The 16,081-nt window shown below is 43.5% G+C and overlaps 1 protein-coding gene across 1 annotated transcript in view; it reads left to right on the top strand.

The window, feature by feature from the left end:
• LOC129855035 (protein phosphatase 1H-like) overlaps nucleotides 1-16,081 on the top strand; it is a 47,351-nt gene that overhangs the window by 19,522 nt on the left and 11,748 nt on the right. Inside the window, exons 3-6 of the mRNA XM_055922291.1 lie at nucleotides 838-1,197; nucleotides 8,246-8,358; nucleotides 8,796-8,880; nucleotides 9,831-9,949. Coding sequence (XP_055778266.1) covers nucleotides 838-1,197; nucleotides 8,246-8,358; nucleotides 8,796-8,880; nucleotides 9,831-9,949 — 677 coding nt within the window. The remainder of the gene's footprint in view (nucleotides 1-837; nucleotides 1,198-8,245; nucleotides 8,359-8,795; nucleotides 8,881-9,830; nucleotides 9,950-16,081) is intronic.

Here is a 16,081-nt window from a genome sequence, read left to right as displayed (position 1 = left end):
AGTAGATGTGTTCCTGTAGATGACCAGGGTTAGTTCCAGAGCTGCAGACTAGTAGTTGTGTTCCTATAGATGACCAGGGTTAGTTCCAGAGCTGCAGACTAGTAGTTGTGTTCCTGTAGATGACCAGTGTTGGTTCCAGAGCTGCAGACTAGTAGATGTGTTCCTGTAGATGACCAGGACCAGGTTTGGTTCCAGAGCTGCAGACTAGTAGTTGTGTTCCTATAGATGACCAGTGTTGGTTCCAGAGCTGCAGGCTAGTAGTTGTGTGCCTGTAGATGACCAGGGTTGGTTCCAGAGCTGCAGACTAGTAGTTGTGTGCCTGTAGATGACCAGGACCAGGGTTGGTTTCAGAGCTGCAGTATCTACCTCCTCTGTAAGTCTAGCCTCCTGTCCCTCTCAACCCGCCCTACTCAGGCCCACTCAAAGCCTACACCAATATACACCTACACAAGTGCCCCATTTAATCACTTCATCAGACAGTGAAATAATACCAAGCATGATGTACTGTTTTTGGCATGCTCTATGTTATATACTGCAGACTGCTTGCAAACAATAGTTTTGCAGCTACAGTGGGATATGAAAGTGTTTTAGGTACATGAAGTCAAGTGATGTATTTGTATACATGTGGTTTGTTTTGTTCTACTTCAATTCCTGTGTGTGTCTGTGCATGCCGGACCACACAGGAATATATGTATATTTGATGGTCTCTGTGATGTACACACGATTCCTATGTGTGTGCTGCAGTTTTCAGGTCTACCACAGAAAAAAACAATACAGTATGTGTTCGTGCTTGGGGAATATCTGTTTCCTTCTGAAATACTGTGTGTGTGTGTCCAGGATGTGGAGCCCGGACTGACCTTCCACTACTGGGGTCTGTTTGACGGCCACGCGGGCTCAGGGGCAGCGGTGGTGGCATCTAAGCTGCTCCAGCACCACATCATAGAACACCTCCAGGAGGTCCTGGATGTCCTGAGGAACCCGGCCCAGCTGGCCCCCATCATCCAGGGGGAAGAGCCCACCAACTACCACCTCACCCCCACCCCTCACCGGGGCATCACCAGGGCCGCCTCCCTGCGGGGGGCTGCAGGGGCCCCCGGCTCCCCCAGCCACCCCCCCCTCACCAGGTTCTTCACAGAGAAGAAGATCCATCACGAGAGCATGGTGATGGGAGCCATTGAGAACGCCTTTAAAGAGATGGTGAGTTCAGGGCTATGTTCAGTAGGGGAACATTGTAGATGGAAGTGTAATGAAAAGAGGACGTGATTCCTTCTTGTACATCTATTTCTATCTGAACGACTATGTTGTGGCCTGTTGAACTCCGGTCTGAAGGAACGTATTTTCAATTGTGCTGAGTGATGTTCTGAGAGTAAGGGACTCTATACATATTAACCATGCATTAATTAGACATTAATTATAGCATAAGGGACACCGCAGCATCAATTAAATACAGCACATTCACTTTAAGAGACATCGCAGCACACTAACTATTCATTATCCGTTCATTATCTGCTCAGTTGATGGACATTGATCAGCGGCCTCTTGGCAATTACAGTATTTTCTTCTGCCGATTTATATAAGCAGTTGGCATACGGAGATCAACATCGCAAACTACTGGGAATAGGACTAGTAAGCATTGTATGAATGCAGCTTCTTTATTTCTAATAAAAACTGTCTGGTTATTGTACATAAAGACATACTCTGCCTGTATGTCTGAAGTAGGTTAATTAAGCAATAAGTCACGAGGGGGTGTGGTACATCCAATCACTGGCCACTTTAATAATAGAACACTAGTCACTTTAATAATGTTTACATATTTTGCATTACTCATCTCACATGTATATACTGTGTCCTATACTATTCTACTGTATCTTATTTTATGCCGCTCTGACATTGCTCGCCCAGTATTTATATGTTCTTAATTCCATTCCTTTACTTTAGATGTGTGTGTATTAGGTATTTGTTGTGAAATTGTTAGATATCACTAAACTGTTGGAGCTAGAAACACAAGCATTTCGCTACACCCGCAATAACATCTGCTCAACGCATGTATGTGACAAATAACATTTGATTTATATGGCCAATATATCATGCCTTAGGGCTGTTCTTAAGAACGACACAACACAGAGTTCCTAGATACAGCCCTTAGCCGTGGTATATTGGCTATATACAGTTGAAGTCGGAATTTCACATACACCTTAGCCAAATACATTTAAACTCAGTTTATCATAAATCCTGACATTTAATCCTAGTAAAGATTCCCTGTCTTAGGTCAGTTAGGATCACCACTTTATTTTAAGAATGTGAAATGTCAGAGTAATAGTAGAGAATTATTTCAGTTTTTATTTCTTTCATCACATTCCCAGTGGGTCAGAAGTGTACATGCACTCAATTAGTATTTGGTAGCATTGCCTTTAAATTGTTTGACTTGGGTCAAACATTTCGGGTAGCCTTTCACAAGCTTCCCACAATAAGTTGGGTGAATTTTGGCCCATTCCTCCTGACCGAGCTGGTGTAACTGAGTCAGGTTTGTAGGCCTCCTTGCTCGCACACACTTTTTCAGTTCTGCCCACAAATGTTCTATAGAATTGAGGTCAGGGCTTTGTGATGGCCACTCCAATACCTTGACTTTGTTGTCCTTAAGCCATTTTGCCACAACTTTGGAAGTATGCTTTGGGTCATTGTCCATTTGGAAGACCCATTTGTGACCAAGCTTTAACCTCCTGACTGATGTCTTGAGATGTTGCTTCAATATATCCACACAATTTTCCTGCCTCATGATGCCAGCTATTTTGTGAAGTGCACCAGTCCCTCCTGCAGCAAAGCACCCAGTTCAGAGGACATTTCTCCAAAAAGTACGATCTTTGTCCCCATGTGCAGTTGCAAACCGTAGTCTAGCTTTTTTATGGATGAACCAGACTTGTGTAGGTCTACAATTTTTTGTCTGAGGTTTTGGCTGATTTATTTTGATTTTCCCATGATGTCAAGCAAAGATGCACTGAGTTTGAAGGTAAGCCTTGAAATACATCCACATGTACACCTCCAATTGACTCAAATTATGTCAATTAGCCTATCAGAAGCTTCTAGAGCCATGACATAATCTTCTGTAGTTTTCCAAGATGATTAGGCACAGTCAATTTAGTGTATGTAAACTTCTGACCCACTGGAATTGTGGTACTGTGAATTATAAGTGAAATAATCTGTCTGTAAACAATTGTTGGAAAAATTACTTGTCATGCACAAAGTAGATGTCCTAACTGACTTGTCAAAACTATAGTTTGTTAACAAGAAATGTGTGGTGTGGTTGAAAAACGAGTTTTAGTGACTCTAACCTAAGTGTATGTAAATTTCTGATTTCAACTGTACCACAAACCCCCGAGGTGCCTTATTGCTATTTCTAACTGGTTACCAATGTAATTAGAGCGGTAAAAATACATGTTTTGTCATACCCGTGGTATACGGTCTACTATACCAGGGCTTTCAGCAAATCAGCATTCAGGGCTCGAACCACCCAGTTTGTTTCTTAACTCCAGGTTTGATTTTAATTTGCTCCATCTTCAGCTGTGTCTGTGTGTTCTTCGGCAGCTCCTTAGCATTAAGACGAGTGGGTGTCTTAACAGCTGGCTGCCAGTGATAAGGCATGTTACCCCTCTCTATCTCCCCATCGCTTTAATCCATTATCTGTGACAGTTCCCTTCAAATCAGCAGCATATGGTGCCAGTCAATCCACAGTAGCGCAATTGGTGGACTTTTCCCTTCCAACCTGCAGGCTCTCCAAAAATGTCTGTGCTGCTCAACATCTGGTTGTGGGGCTGTAAGTGGATGTGTGGACTTGAATTCAGCTCAGTCAGCAGCCCAGTGGTCATACACACAGAGCCAATCAAAAGAGTGGTCATGACAGGATTGGTCAATGAGGGGTCAGGAAGGTCGTGGGTTATTAGCCTTGTTGTCTAACGTTCTTATTGAGGATTCTTGCTTTTGTCCCTGCTGACTTCAGCTGTTTCCTATTTACATATCTGAGAGAGAGTTCACCTCCTGGTGTCCAGTTAATTGATAACATCTAAGCCTGAAATGCTGATATCTGAGTGCCAAAATGCATTCTGATCTCACCTGTTCCATATAACTGCTGACATTAACATACATAACGTCAGACAGACCTGGGTACTGCGGTGGTAGCTGTTTCTTCTACATCACCACTAGATGGCAGTGTGCAGCCATTTATTGAGAGTTAGTGTGATTTTCCCAGCCTATTGTCACTGTCAACCCAATCTATCAAGACTAATAATAATGCACCTGTACACATTTCAGACTGTTTATGCTTAACGATTGTGTTATAATGAAAGTGTGATGTACACAAATTTAAGATTAAACATCTATATATAAATCCAGAATTTCATAAAAAAACAGTACACGGTCATGCCAATACAGTTGAGTGGATGTCACACACATTTTTGGCTTTGATCCAACAGCAGTCTATTATGGAGAATTTGTTGTTAAACCCGTACCATGATATTCCACACTATTCTGCTCATTCACATACTTGATTTCATAACGTGATAAAACTGCTCTCTTTTCTCTCTCTATCGCTCTCATTCTTTATCTCTGTCACTCTCTCTTCACAAGGACAAGGGAACACTTTTCTGTCCCTCTGCTCCCCCATCTCTTCGTGATCTCGCTTCTTATTTTAATTAACCTAATTCTCAAATAAATGTAAATCTGTCATCATTATTGGGGTGGTGGTGCATATTTGCCAGTAACTCTGTCTGACTAGTTTACCCCTCTCTTATCTGGGGTAACCACCAACCACTGGCTCGGAGTCTAGTTTACCCCTCTCTTATCTGGGGTAACCACCAACCACCGGCTCGGAGTCTAGTTTACCCCTCTCTTATCTGGGGTAACCACCAACCACCGGCTCGGAGTCTAGTTCTCAGGCTGACATGAATCACCACATTCCTATGGAAACGGGCCGTGTCTGGAGGAGGCTGCCAGAGCCTGATAAACACACAGAGACAAGTAAACATCAAAAAGAAACATGGCTCACGACGGCCTTATCAGCAATCTGTTTACAGAAGGACAGAAATAACAGGGGAAAATCAGATCTTTGGGAAGCCTAGTCTTCCTCTCTGCTGCTCTGGAAAGACATGCATATACCCCACTAAATCTACAGTCAATTATGCCTGTAATGGGGTAAAAACCCTAATCCTAACTTGTTATCTTGCATTGACTGTTTGTATGCTTTGATGTAATTGTGAAACAGTTTTTTTTCATTGTGCCTACTAGATGCTATAAGGGAAGAAAGGTGTAGCTAGTTGTTTATGCGGAAAATATTTATTATTGAAGGCTTCCCTCCCTGCAGCCACAGGCGTTTGATGACAGGATGAATATGTATGCACCGCTACAGATTCAAAACTCACCCTGGGTGAAGGACACATTTGTTCACGTCGTTCCCCCTTCGTAACACACAGACACACATACACACACGATCACACAGACACACGCGTACACAGACAAACACACACATCTCCTGAGAAATGTGTTTCTCCTCCAAGCCGACAGCAGTGGTAGAAAACGGTTGCTGGCCTGTCACTAGGGCCTTGTTACAGGAGAGTTTTACACACACACACACACACAAATGTCAGTGAAGACACTTGTCAGCGCATGCTCTGAGTACGCGTCCTGGTAATCTGTCTGGCCCTGCGGCCTTGTAAATGTTAACCTGTTTAAAGGTCTTACACTCATCGTCTACGGAGAGCGCGATCATACAGTCATCTGGAACAGTTGGTGCCCTCATACATGGTTCAGTGTTGCTTGCCTCGAAGCGAGCATAGAAGCCATTTAGCTCGTCTGGTAGGCTCGTGTCACTGGGCAGCTCCGCTATGCTTCCCGTTATAATCCTCTGTGATAGTTTGCAAGCCCTGCTACATCCGACGTACATCACTGGGCCCGAATTCCCTGCCATCCAGGACCTCTATACCAGGCGTTGTCAGAGTAAGGCCTTAGAAAGTTTCAAAGACTCCAGCCACGCAAGTCATAGACTGTTCTCTCTTCTGCCGTACGTCAAGCGGTACCGGAGCGTCAAGTTTGGGACCGAAAGGCACCTGAACAGCTTCTATCCCAAGCCATAAAACTGCTGATTAGTTAATCAAATGGCTACCCGGACTATTGACATTGACCCTGTTTTTATGATTTATTTCATTATTTGAATTGTTTTGCACATACTCTCGCACTGACTCTATGCACACTCACTAGACTCTACTCATACATACTACACTGACAGTCCAACACACATACTGTACACACACACACAAAACACACTCTCACACACACACATAGACACACTTTCACATTCTTCACATATGCTGTTGCTACTCTGTTATATATCCTGATTGCCTAGTCACTTTGACTCTTACCTACATACTGTATTGCCTCAACTACCTCTTACCCCTGCACATTGACTCTGTAATGGTACTCCTGGTACACTGAACTAAAATATAAATGCAACATGTAAAGTGTGGGTCCGATGTTTCATGACCTGAAATAAAATATCCCAGAAATGTTCCATAAGCACAAAAAGCTTATTTCTCTCAAATGATGTGTACAAATTTGTTTACATCCCTGTTAGTGAGCATTTCTCCTTTGCTCAGATAATCCATCCACTTAACAGTTGTGGCATATCAAGAAGCTGAACAGCATGTTCATTACACAGGTACACCTTGTGCTGGGGACGAAAGGCCACTCTAAAATGTGCAGTTTTGTCACAACACAATGCCACAGATGTCTCAAGTTGTGAGGAAACATGTATGGCATCATGTGGACAAGCAGCTTGCTGATGTCAACGTTGTCAACAGAATGCCCTGTGGTGGTGGGGCAATGGTATGGGTAGGCATAAGCTACGGACAACGAACACAGTTGCATTTTATCGATTGGAAATTTGAATGCACAGAAATACAGTGACAAGGCCCATTGTGATCCCATTTACGGTATTTGTGACCAAAGGATGCAGATCTGTATTCCCAGTCATGTGAAATCCATAGATTAGGGCATAATTCAATTATTTAAATTGGCTGATTTTTCTCATGAACTGTAACTCAGTAAAATGTTTGAAATTGTTACCTGTTGAGTTTATATTTTTGTTCAGTGTATGTATAGCTTTGTTTTTGTGGTACTATTTCATTTTTATTTAGCAAATATTTGTTTTACTTTTTAACTCTGCATTGTTGGGAATGGGCTCGTAAGTAAGCATTTCACTGTAAAGTCTACTGTTGTATTCGGCCCTATACAATTTTATTTGACACAAACCACACACGCACACAGTCTTGTAAAACTAACCTTGTGTGTTTCCACAGCGGACTACATGCTAGGGACAGAGTACATGTATTAGCGTGCATTATTTCTTCACTCTTAACATATCTCTAGAGACTCATGACATTGCTGTAACCCAGGAGACACATTTTCACTCATCACTTCCTGGTCTGGACCCGTATTCATACAGCCAGCGTCACAGTAGGATTGTTGACCCTGCGATAGACGAGCATCCTATCCAGGGGAGTATGTAGCCTTGTACGATGTACAATGTACATTAAGCTGCTTCACGCTACAGAAAGATTGGCTGCTGCCCTATGAGCTGTTCTTGCTCGGACAAGGCTACATACTCTGGTTTGTGCTTCAAACCATTTTAACTTCTCCACGACTCTCTCACCATTGTATAGAATAGAAAGGGTTAACTTGTGAAATGGTAAATCATTTTGGTAGAGCTATAGGTTGGTTACATTTTTTTGTTAGCTTTTTGATTAATTCAGTGACAGATTAATTATTCTCCTTATTAATGAATTAACATCATGTATTTTTAAAATAATTTTCTCGGTTTAATTAGTGCTAAATTAATCAACCTAATTAAGCCGTGTAATAACGAGTACTCCCTCAAACTTCACCTCGTCTTTAGGTTTTCATTTATTGTTTTTGCTCCTGGACATAATGCTCTTCCTGTGAGTCGTCCTTAATGTGTTTGGACCCCAGGAAGAGTTGCTGCTGCCTTGGCATCAGCTAATCGGGATCCATTAGAAATACAAAATGCAAATGTTATATATGGTATGTTACTGTATCAAGGACTTTAATCCAAATCAGGTCCTTCTTTCTTGCTACTTTGTAACTGGAAAATATATGTTTAGAGACACAGTTTTTTTGCTGTGTGTGTGTGTGTGTGTGTGTTTTTGTGTACACTTATGTGTTTGTTGGGTTGTGTTTTCAGGATGCCCAGATTGAGAGAGACAAGGCAGTGTTTAACATCTCAGGAGGCTGTACTGCTCTGTGTGCACTCTTTTTATTGGGAAAGCTCTATGTTGGAAATGCCGGGGACAGCAGGTGAGACACACGCACACGGGTGGATTTCGATGAGTAAAATATGTCTGGTGAGATCAATCTCTCTCAACTTTTCTGTTTACGCTAGCCTTGGATGTGGTGTGGCCGAAGCCACATTCCGGCTTCAGGTTTGAGTTCAGCTATAAGCATACTGTAATAGTATATAGACAAACAAAATAAGGATACCAATTCAAACTATACAGGAGCTTCTCATCTACACCACATTGCACATAGTGTTGCACACTTGATTAATACAATGATTCACAAATGTGTGGTTATTTAAAAAGCCTTTAATTTGCAATTTGGCTAACAGAGAAAAAATGCTGTCGACTGGTATTGAGGTCATTCTTGCAGGGACATGTGGTGAGGGAGAGCCATTGTATTTACACACACACACCAACAGAAATAAACACATATTGTTTTGTTGCTTTGCCCTTCAGAGCAATCATTATCCGAGGTGGAGAGGTCATCCCCATGTCTACAGAGTTCACACCAGAGTCAGAGAGGCAGCGCCTGCAGTTCCTGGTAAGAGGAAGAATTCAACTCCTACTGTATCACAACACATGACCACAGTCACTACATATGTATAAGAACTTGATGTCAAGTGTCCTTATGTCTTACTCATTATGTAAATGTATTTTTGTCATTATTTTAAACTGCAAAAGTGTTCTGCTCTATTGTTGTGAGTCAATGTTCCTCACAAACGGTTTCCTAGATCTAGCTAAATGCCTGAAAGGGACATCATAAGTCCATGTCCCAGGTCATTTGTTGTGTAGATCCAGCTATTGACCTCGACCCTAATGATCATATACAGTATTTTAGACTAATCAAACAAACTATTTTAGTTTTTTAGTTCTTCGTCAAATATTTAGCAGCCATAATTTTTGGGGAGGTTTCAAATAACTTGCATATATTCAAATACCTTCAAATTTTATTTGTTTTTCTAAGAAGTATTCAGGTTACTTTTAAGTGTTATTTGTTTTTCTGAGACCTTTATTTGAATATCAAGGGAAATAATTGCCTTCAGTTGATTTTCTATATTCGACTACATTTTTGAGTACTTTGAATATTGTATTGTTGATATTTGGAAATAAAATACTAATATTTTCTGCTCAGGTCTGCGTAATAGCTCCCACAGTTCCCGGTAAGTGGAGGAACTCGACTACAACCCCCTGAATCATAGCGAACCTTAGCTGTGCTTGACTGGCGCAATGGAACCAATAGACTAGTCGCAAAAGTGCAAACCCCAGCCATCTAACATTCCAGGCAGAGAAAACGATCAAAGTATTTGAACCCAGGTGTGCTCTGTTCTTATTAAGCACAGCTGTCAGTTATCACAACATATGACTCCCTGTACAGACAGTTACTAGGCTTAACTCTCCTGCCTGGTGTCTTGGTTGGTTTAATAGACTGTTTGATTGAAATGCCCAGTGGATAGGAAGGCAATCTCCTCTCTCTCCTCTCTCTCTGTAAAGGCCTACATGCAGCCGCACCTGTTAGGAGGCGAGTTTACACATCTGGAGTTCCCCAGACGTGTACAGAGGAAGGAGGTGGGGAAGAGGATGCTTTACCGGGACTTCACTATGTCTGGCTGGTGGGTATCTATTTATCTGTCTGGTCTGTCTGTCTCTATCCAACTGTCTATATGTGTCTGTCTTTCTTTCCACCAGTGGTTTGTTTGATTACTGGAAGTCAAGTAATGAGGACCTTGGTCCTCTCATTGGAATAAGTTAGACAGATGCTGCATTTAGGAAATCATCCCACCCCACCATTTTACCATAGTCATGAGATCCATAATCATTAGATCATTCAAATTAGGCATCTTTGCATGATTTGTCATTGGAACTTTACAGTTTGCAATTTCACAAGCAACTACACAGTACTATTGAAATAATGTCCTTTGTCCGCAATCACTTTGTCTATCTGAAACTCTCACTCTCATCCATGGCACTCAGTAAAGCTGATTGACAGGGAATGCTCTGATAGACCCAGACATTCTGTGTTGTCTGTATGAATGACAGGGACAATTCAGCTCATCAGTGATCTGGACAGAACTAGGGCCCATCACAGCTCCACATCATCTTTGATACAGAGGCAGACTGAAGGGAGGAGTGAACGAGCAAGAGGTGATTGAGGGGAGGTTTATTGGTGCTGGAGCTTTTTCAATGCTGTTCTGTGTGCTGTTAAGATGTGCCGATGTAGAGCAGTGCTGCTCCTTATTGAATCCAGAACTGACCATCTGTCTCACTGACTCAGACATGCCTGTGTAACAGTTTAACTTTAGTCCGTCCGGGCGCGAACCAGGGACCTTCTGCACACATCAACAACAGTCACCCACGAAGCGTCGTTACCCATCGCTCCACAAAAGCCGCGGCCCTTGCAGAGCAAGGGGAACCACTACTTCAAGGTCTCAAAGCGAGTGACGTCAACGATTGAAACGCTATTAGCGCGCACCACCGCTAACTAGCTAGCCATTTCACATCGGTTACACTTGTGATGTATTTTTTAAACAGATTCCTTTAAAAGTGGCCACTTCTCAGGACTACAACTGGCCTCTAGTGTACCATAACAGACAAAAAGACGTAACTGCATTTGTGTGTGTGTCTGTGTGCTCCCTCACTCCCTCTACCTCCTCCCTCTCATGCCCAGTTGGCAGTGAGCTGGGCTGTGAGTTGATAGTGCAGATGGGGGGTTGTTAAGGATGGCAGGCGATGGTGTTTCAGGGCCGTGTTCAGTTGATGGATGTTTAGCAGCACGCATGTTCTACATTTTCAAACGGCCCGGCAGCCAACAGTGGATGGAGGGAGGGAGACAAGGAGGCAGAGAGGGAGAGAGAGGAAGCAGGAGATCAATGGACTCAAGCTGTCTCACTGGACTCCTGTTCTCCGAGACAAAGGAGAGGGGCGAATCCTAGAACGTTCATCATTGTCACACATTTATTTACTGCTCTCTTTTGTCTTTCTCTCTCTTCATTCTCCCTCTCTGCATGCACTCCCCTCTTTCCTGCCTACGATGGCAGTGTGATGTAAATAGTCTATTTTTGGAGAGATACTGTAGGCCCACACGCCTGTCCACTTTGGCCCTGTTTTAATTCTGAACACACACTGCATGGATTTATAGTCTGTCAAACTTGGGCAAATGGTTGTCTTAAGGTTTGCCTTTACGCTCTAATATCGCAATCTGTCTGACTCCATACATGACTGACTGCTGCTGACGGCCCCTCAATGTCACCCCACAGTTTATTGATGTGTGTGTGTGTGTGCACTGTGAGTGCCTGTTTGAGTCGTGGTTAGTATACTGAGCACGTAAAGCTAATGTCTCTCTCTATCACCCCAGTACACTGAGCAGTGGCCCTGCCCACTCGTAAGAGATGAGATCACTGCTCTCCTGCCCATCTCTCATCACCAGCAGAGTGGAGGATACAGGCTAGCAGTTACTACACCCAACACCTCTCCTCCCCTCTCCTCTGTCACACACTACAGTGTGGTTGTCTGAAATAGACCCCCACACTGTAGAAAACCATGGTCTAATGAACAATGAAATCCACACACTGGTACATGCTCCCAGGGGTAGGTTCATTGGACAACGTTTCAACCCCAAGCTGGGTCTTCGTCAGGAAAATGAGCCTGTGAATGTCTGGTGCTGTTTGCAGCAACCATAGTGTTGTCCCTGACAGTCCCGGAGGTATGAGTGGGAGCAGGTATTATAAGGGGATTAATGTGTGTATGTCACGCTGTCACACATGCTTTATCTCCAGCTAGACAGAGAGAGACCGCGCTCTGAGACTGGGAGCGTCCTGGTAAAACACTAACTTCACTGGGAGTCTGACTCAGTCCCCATAGGGACTAGTCTGAAGATGTCTGCTAGATGTCCTTTGAAATCATAAAGGCTGCTGGGGCTTTTCAGTATAAAGCTTTATGTTTTTGTAGGTGAAATGATGGAATGAAAAGAACCTCACAGAATGAGTCAGAAAGGACCATAGATCATATTAATGTGCTAAAGTGAAGGACAGTATTTCTGTGCTCAGCCTTACAAGTTTGTATAACACTAGATGGATACTGTAGATATGTATGGATACTGTAGATATGGATGGATACTGTAGATAGATGGGTACTGTAGATATGGATGGATACTGTGGATGGATGGATGATACTGGATGGATGGATGGATGGATAGATGGATACTGTGGACGGATGGATAGATGGATACTGTGGACGGATGGATAGATGGATACTGTGGACGGATGGATAGATGGATACTGTGGACGGATGGATAGATGGATACTGTGGATGGATAGATGGATACTGTGGACGGATGGATAGATGGATACTGTGGACGGATGGATGGATACTGTGGATGGATGGATACTGTGGATGGATGGATACTGTGGATGGATGGATACTGTGGATGGATGGATACTGTGGATGGATGGATACTGTGGATGGATGGATGGATGGATACTGTGGATGGATGGATGGCTACTGTGGATGGATACTGTGGATGGATACTGTGGATGGATACTGTGGATGGATACTGTGGATGGATACTGTGGATGGATACTGTGGATGGATACTGTGGATAGATAATACTGTGGATAGATAATACTGTGGATAGATAATACTGTGGATAGATAATACTGTGGATAGATAATACTGTGGATAGATAATACTGTGGATAGATAATACTGTGGATAGATAATACTGTGGATAGATGGATACTGTGGATGGATGGATACTGTGGATGGATGGATGGATGGATACTGTGGATGGATGGATGGATACTGTGGATGGATGGATGGATGGATACTGTGGATGGATGGATACTGTGGATGGATGGATGGATGGATACTGTGGATGGGTGGATGGCTACTGTGGATGGATACTGTGGATAGATAATACTGTGGATAGATGGATACTGTGGATGGATGGATTGATGGATACTGTGGACGGATGGATTGATGGATACTGTGGACGGATGGACTGATGGATACTGTGGACGGATGGACAGATGGATACTGTGGACGGATGGACAGATGGATACTGTGGACGGATGGACAGATGGATACTGTGGACGGATGGATGGATACTGTGGACGGATGGATGGATACTGTGGACGGATGGATGGATACTGTGGACGGATGGATGGATACTGTGGACGGATGGATGGATACTGTGGACGGATGGATGGATACTGTGGACGGATGGATGGATACTGTGGACGGATGGATGGATACTGTGGACGGATGGATGGATTCTGTGGATGGATGGCTAGATGGATACTGTAGATCAGTGGTTCCCAAACTTTTTATAGTCCCGTACCCTTTCAAACGTTCAACCTCCAGCTGCGTAGCCCCTCTAGCACCAGGGTCGGCGCACTCTCAAATGTTGTTTTTTGCCATCATTGTAAGCCTGCCACACACACTATACGATACATTTACTAAACATAAGAATGAGTGTGAGTTTGTCACAACCCAGCTCACATGCAGGACCAGGGCACAAATAATAATATAATCAATCATTATACTCTTTATTTAACCATCTTACATATAAAACCTTATTTGTTCATCGAAAATTGTGAATAACTCATCACATGTTCATGAGAAGGGTGTGCTTGAAAGGATGCAAATCAAATGTTATTTGTCACATACACATGGTTAGCAGATGTTAATGCGAGTGTAGCGAAATGCTTGTGCTTCTAGTTCCGACAATGCAGTAATAACCAATGAGTAATCTAACCTAACACTTTCACAACAGCTATCTTATACACACAAGTGTAAAGGGATGAAGAATATGTACATAAAGATATATGAATGAGTGATGGTACAGAACGTCATAGGCAAGATGCAGTAGATGGTATAGAGTACAGTATATACATATGAGATGAGTAATGTAGGGTATGTAAACATTATATTAAGTGGCATTGTTTAAAGTGGCTAGTGATACATTTTTTACATCAATTTTTCCATTATTAAAGTGGCTGGAGTTGAGTCAGTATGTTGGCAGCAGCCACTAACCAATGTTAGTGGTGGCTGTTTAACAGTCTGATGGGCTTGAGATAGAAGCTGTTTTTCATTCTCTCGGTCCCCGCTTTGATGCACCTGTACTGACCTCGCCTTCTGGATGATAGCGGGGTGAACAGGCAGTGGCTCGGGTGGTTGTTGTCCTTGATGATCTTTATGGCCTTCCTGTGACATCTGGTGGTGTAGGTGTCCCGGAGTGCAGGTAGTTTGCCCCCGGTGATGCGTTGTGCAGACCTCACTACCCTCTGGAGAGCCTTACGGTTGTGAGTGGAGCAGTTGCCGTACCAGGCGGTGATACAGCCCTACAGGATGCTCTCGATTGTGCATCTGTAAAAGTTTGTGTGCTTTTGGTGACGAGACGAATTTCTTCAGCCTCCTGAGGATATGCACATAACTCTGCACTGTTGGGTTGTATTGAAGAGTCTGTCTTAAATCATTTTCCACGCACAGTCTGTGCCTGTATTTAGTTTATGCTAGTGAGGGCTGAGAATCCACTCTCACGTAGGTACGTGGTTGCAAAGGGCATCAGTGTCTTCACAGCGCGATTTGCCAAGGCAGGATGCTCTGAGCGCAGCCCAATCCAGAAATCTGGCATTGGCTTCTGATTTATATTCAATTTTCACAGAACCGCTTGTTGCAATTTCGATGAGGCTCTGTTGTTCAGATATCGGTAAGTGGACTGGAGGCAGGGCATGAAAGGGATAATGAATTCAGTTGTTTGTGTCCTTTGTTTCTGGAAAGTACCTGCATAATTGAGCATCCAAGTCACTCAGGTGCTTCGCTATATCACATTTGACATTGTCTGTAAGCTTGTTCATTTGCACACGAAAAATCATACAATGATGGAAAGACCTGTGTGTTGTCCTTGTTAATGCAGACCGAGAAGAGCTCCAACTATTTAGCCTAAATTTTGTCCCGCACATTGAATATAGTTGCGGAGAGTCCCTGTAATCCTAGATTCAGATCATTCAGGTGAGAAAAAACATCACCTAGATAGGCCAGTCATGTGAGAAACTCATCACACAAGCGGTCAGACAAGTGAAAATGATGGTCAGTGAAGAAAACTTTAAGCTTGTCACTTAATTTAAAAAAAATTGTCCATACTTTGCCCATTGATAACCAGCACACTTCTGTATGTTGTAAAACTGTTACATGGTCGCTGCCCATATCATTGCATAGTGCAGAAAATGCATGAAAAAAATGCAAGGTCCTTGCTTTAACAAAGTTAACCATTTTCACTGTAGTGTCCAAAACGTATATCTTTTTTAAAATTTCTTTTTTATCCCATTTTCTCCCCAATTTTCGTGGTATCCAATCGCTAGTAATTACTATCTTATCTCATCGCTACAACTCCCGTACGGGCTCGGGAGAGACGAAGGTCGAAAGCCATGCGTCTTCCGAAGCACAACCCGACCAAGCAGCACTGCTTCTTAACACAGCGCGCCTCCAACCCGGAAGCCAGCCGCAACAATGTGTCGGAGGAAACACTGTGCACCCGCGCACTGCGCCCAGCCCGCCACAGGAGTCGCTGGAGCACGATGAGACGAGGATATCCCTACTGGCCAAACCCTCCCTAACCCGGACAACGCTATGCCAATTGTGCGTCGCCCCACGGACCTCCTGGTCGCGGCCGGCTGCGACAGAGCCTGGGCGCGAACCCAGAGACTCTGGTGGTGCAGCTAGCACTGCAATGCAGTGCCCTAGACC

The sequence above is a fragment of the Salvelinus fontinalis genome, chromosome 5, assembly GCF_029448725.1.
Source record: "Salvelinus fontinalis isolate EN_2023a chromosome 5, ASM2944872v1, whole genome shotgun sequence".
Lineage (NCBI taxonomy): Eukaryota > Metazoa > Chordata > Actinopteri > Salmoniformes > Salmonidae > Salvelinus > Salvelinus fontinalis.
The sequence above is the reverse complement of the archived record's forward strand: the minus strand, read 5'-3'. Positions and strand labels throughout refer to the sequence as shown.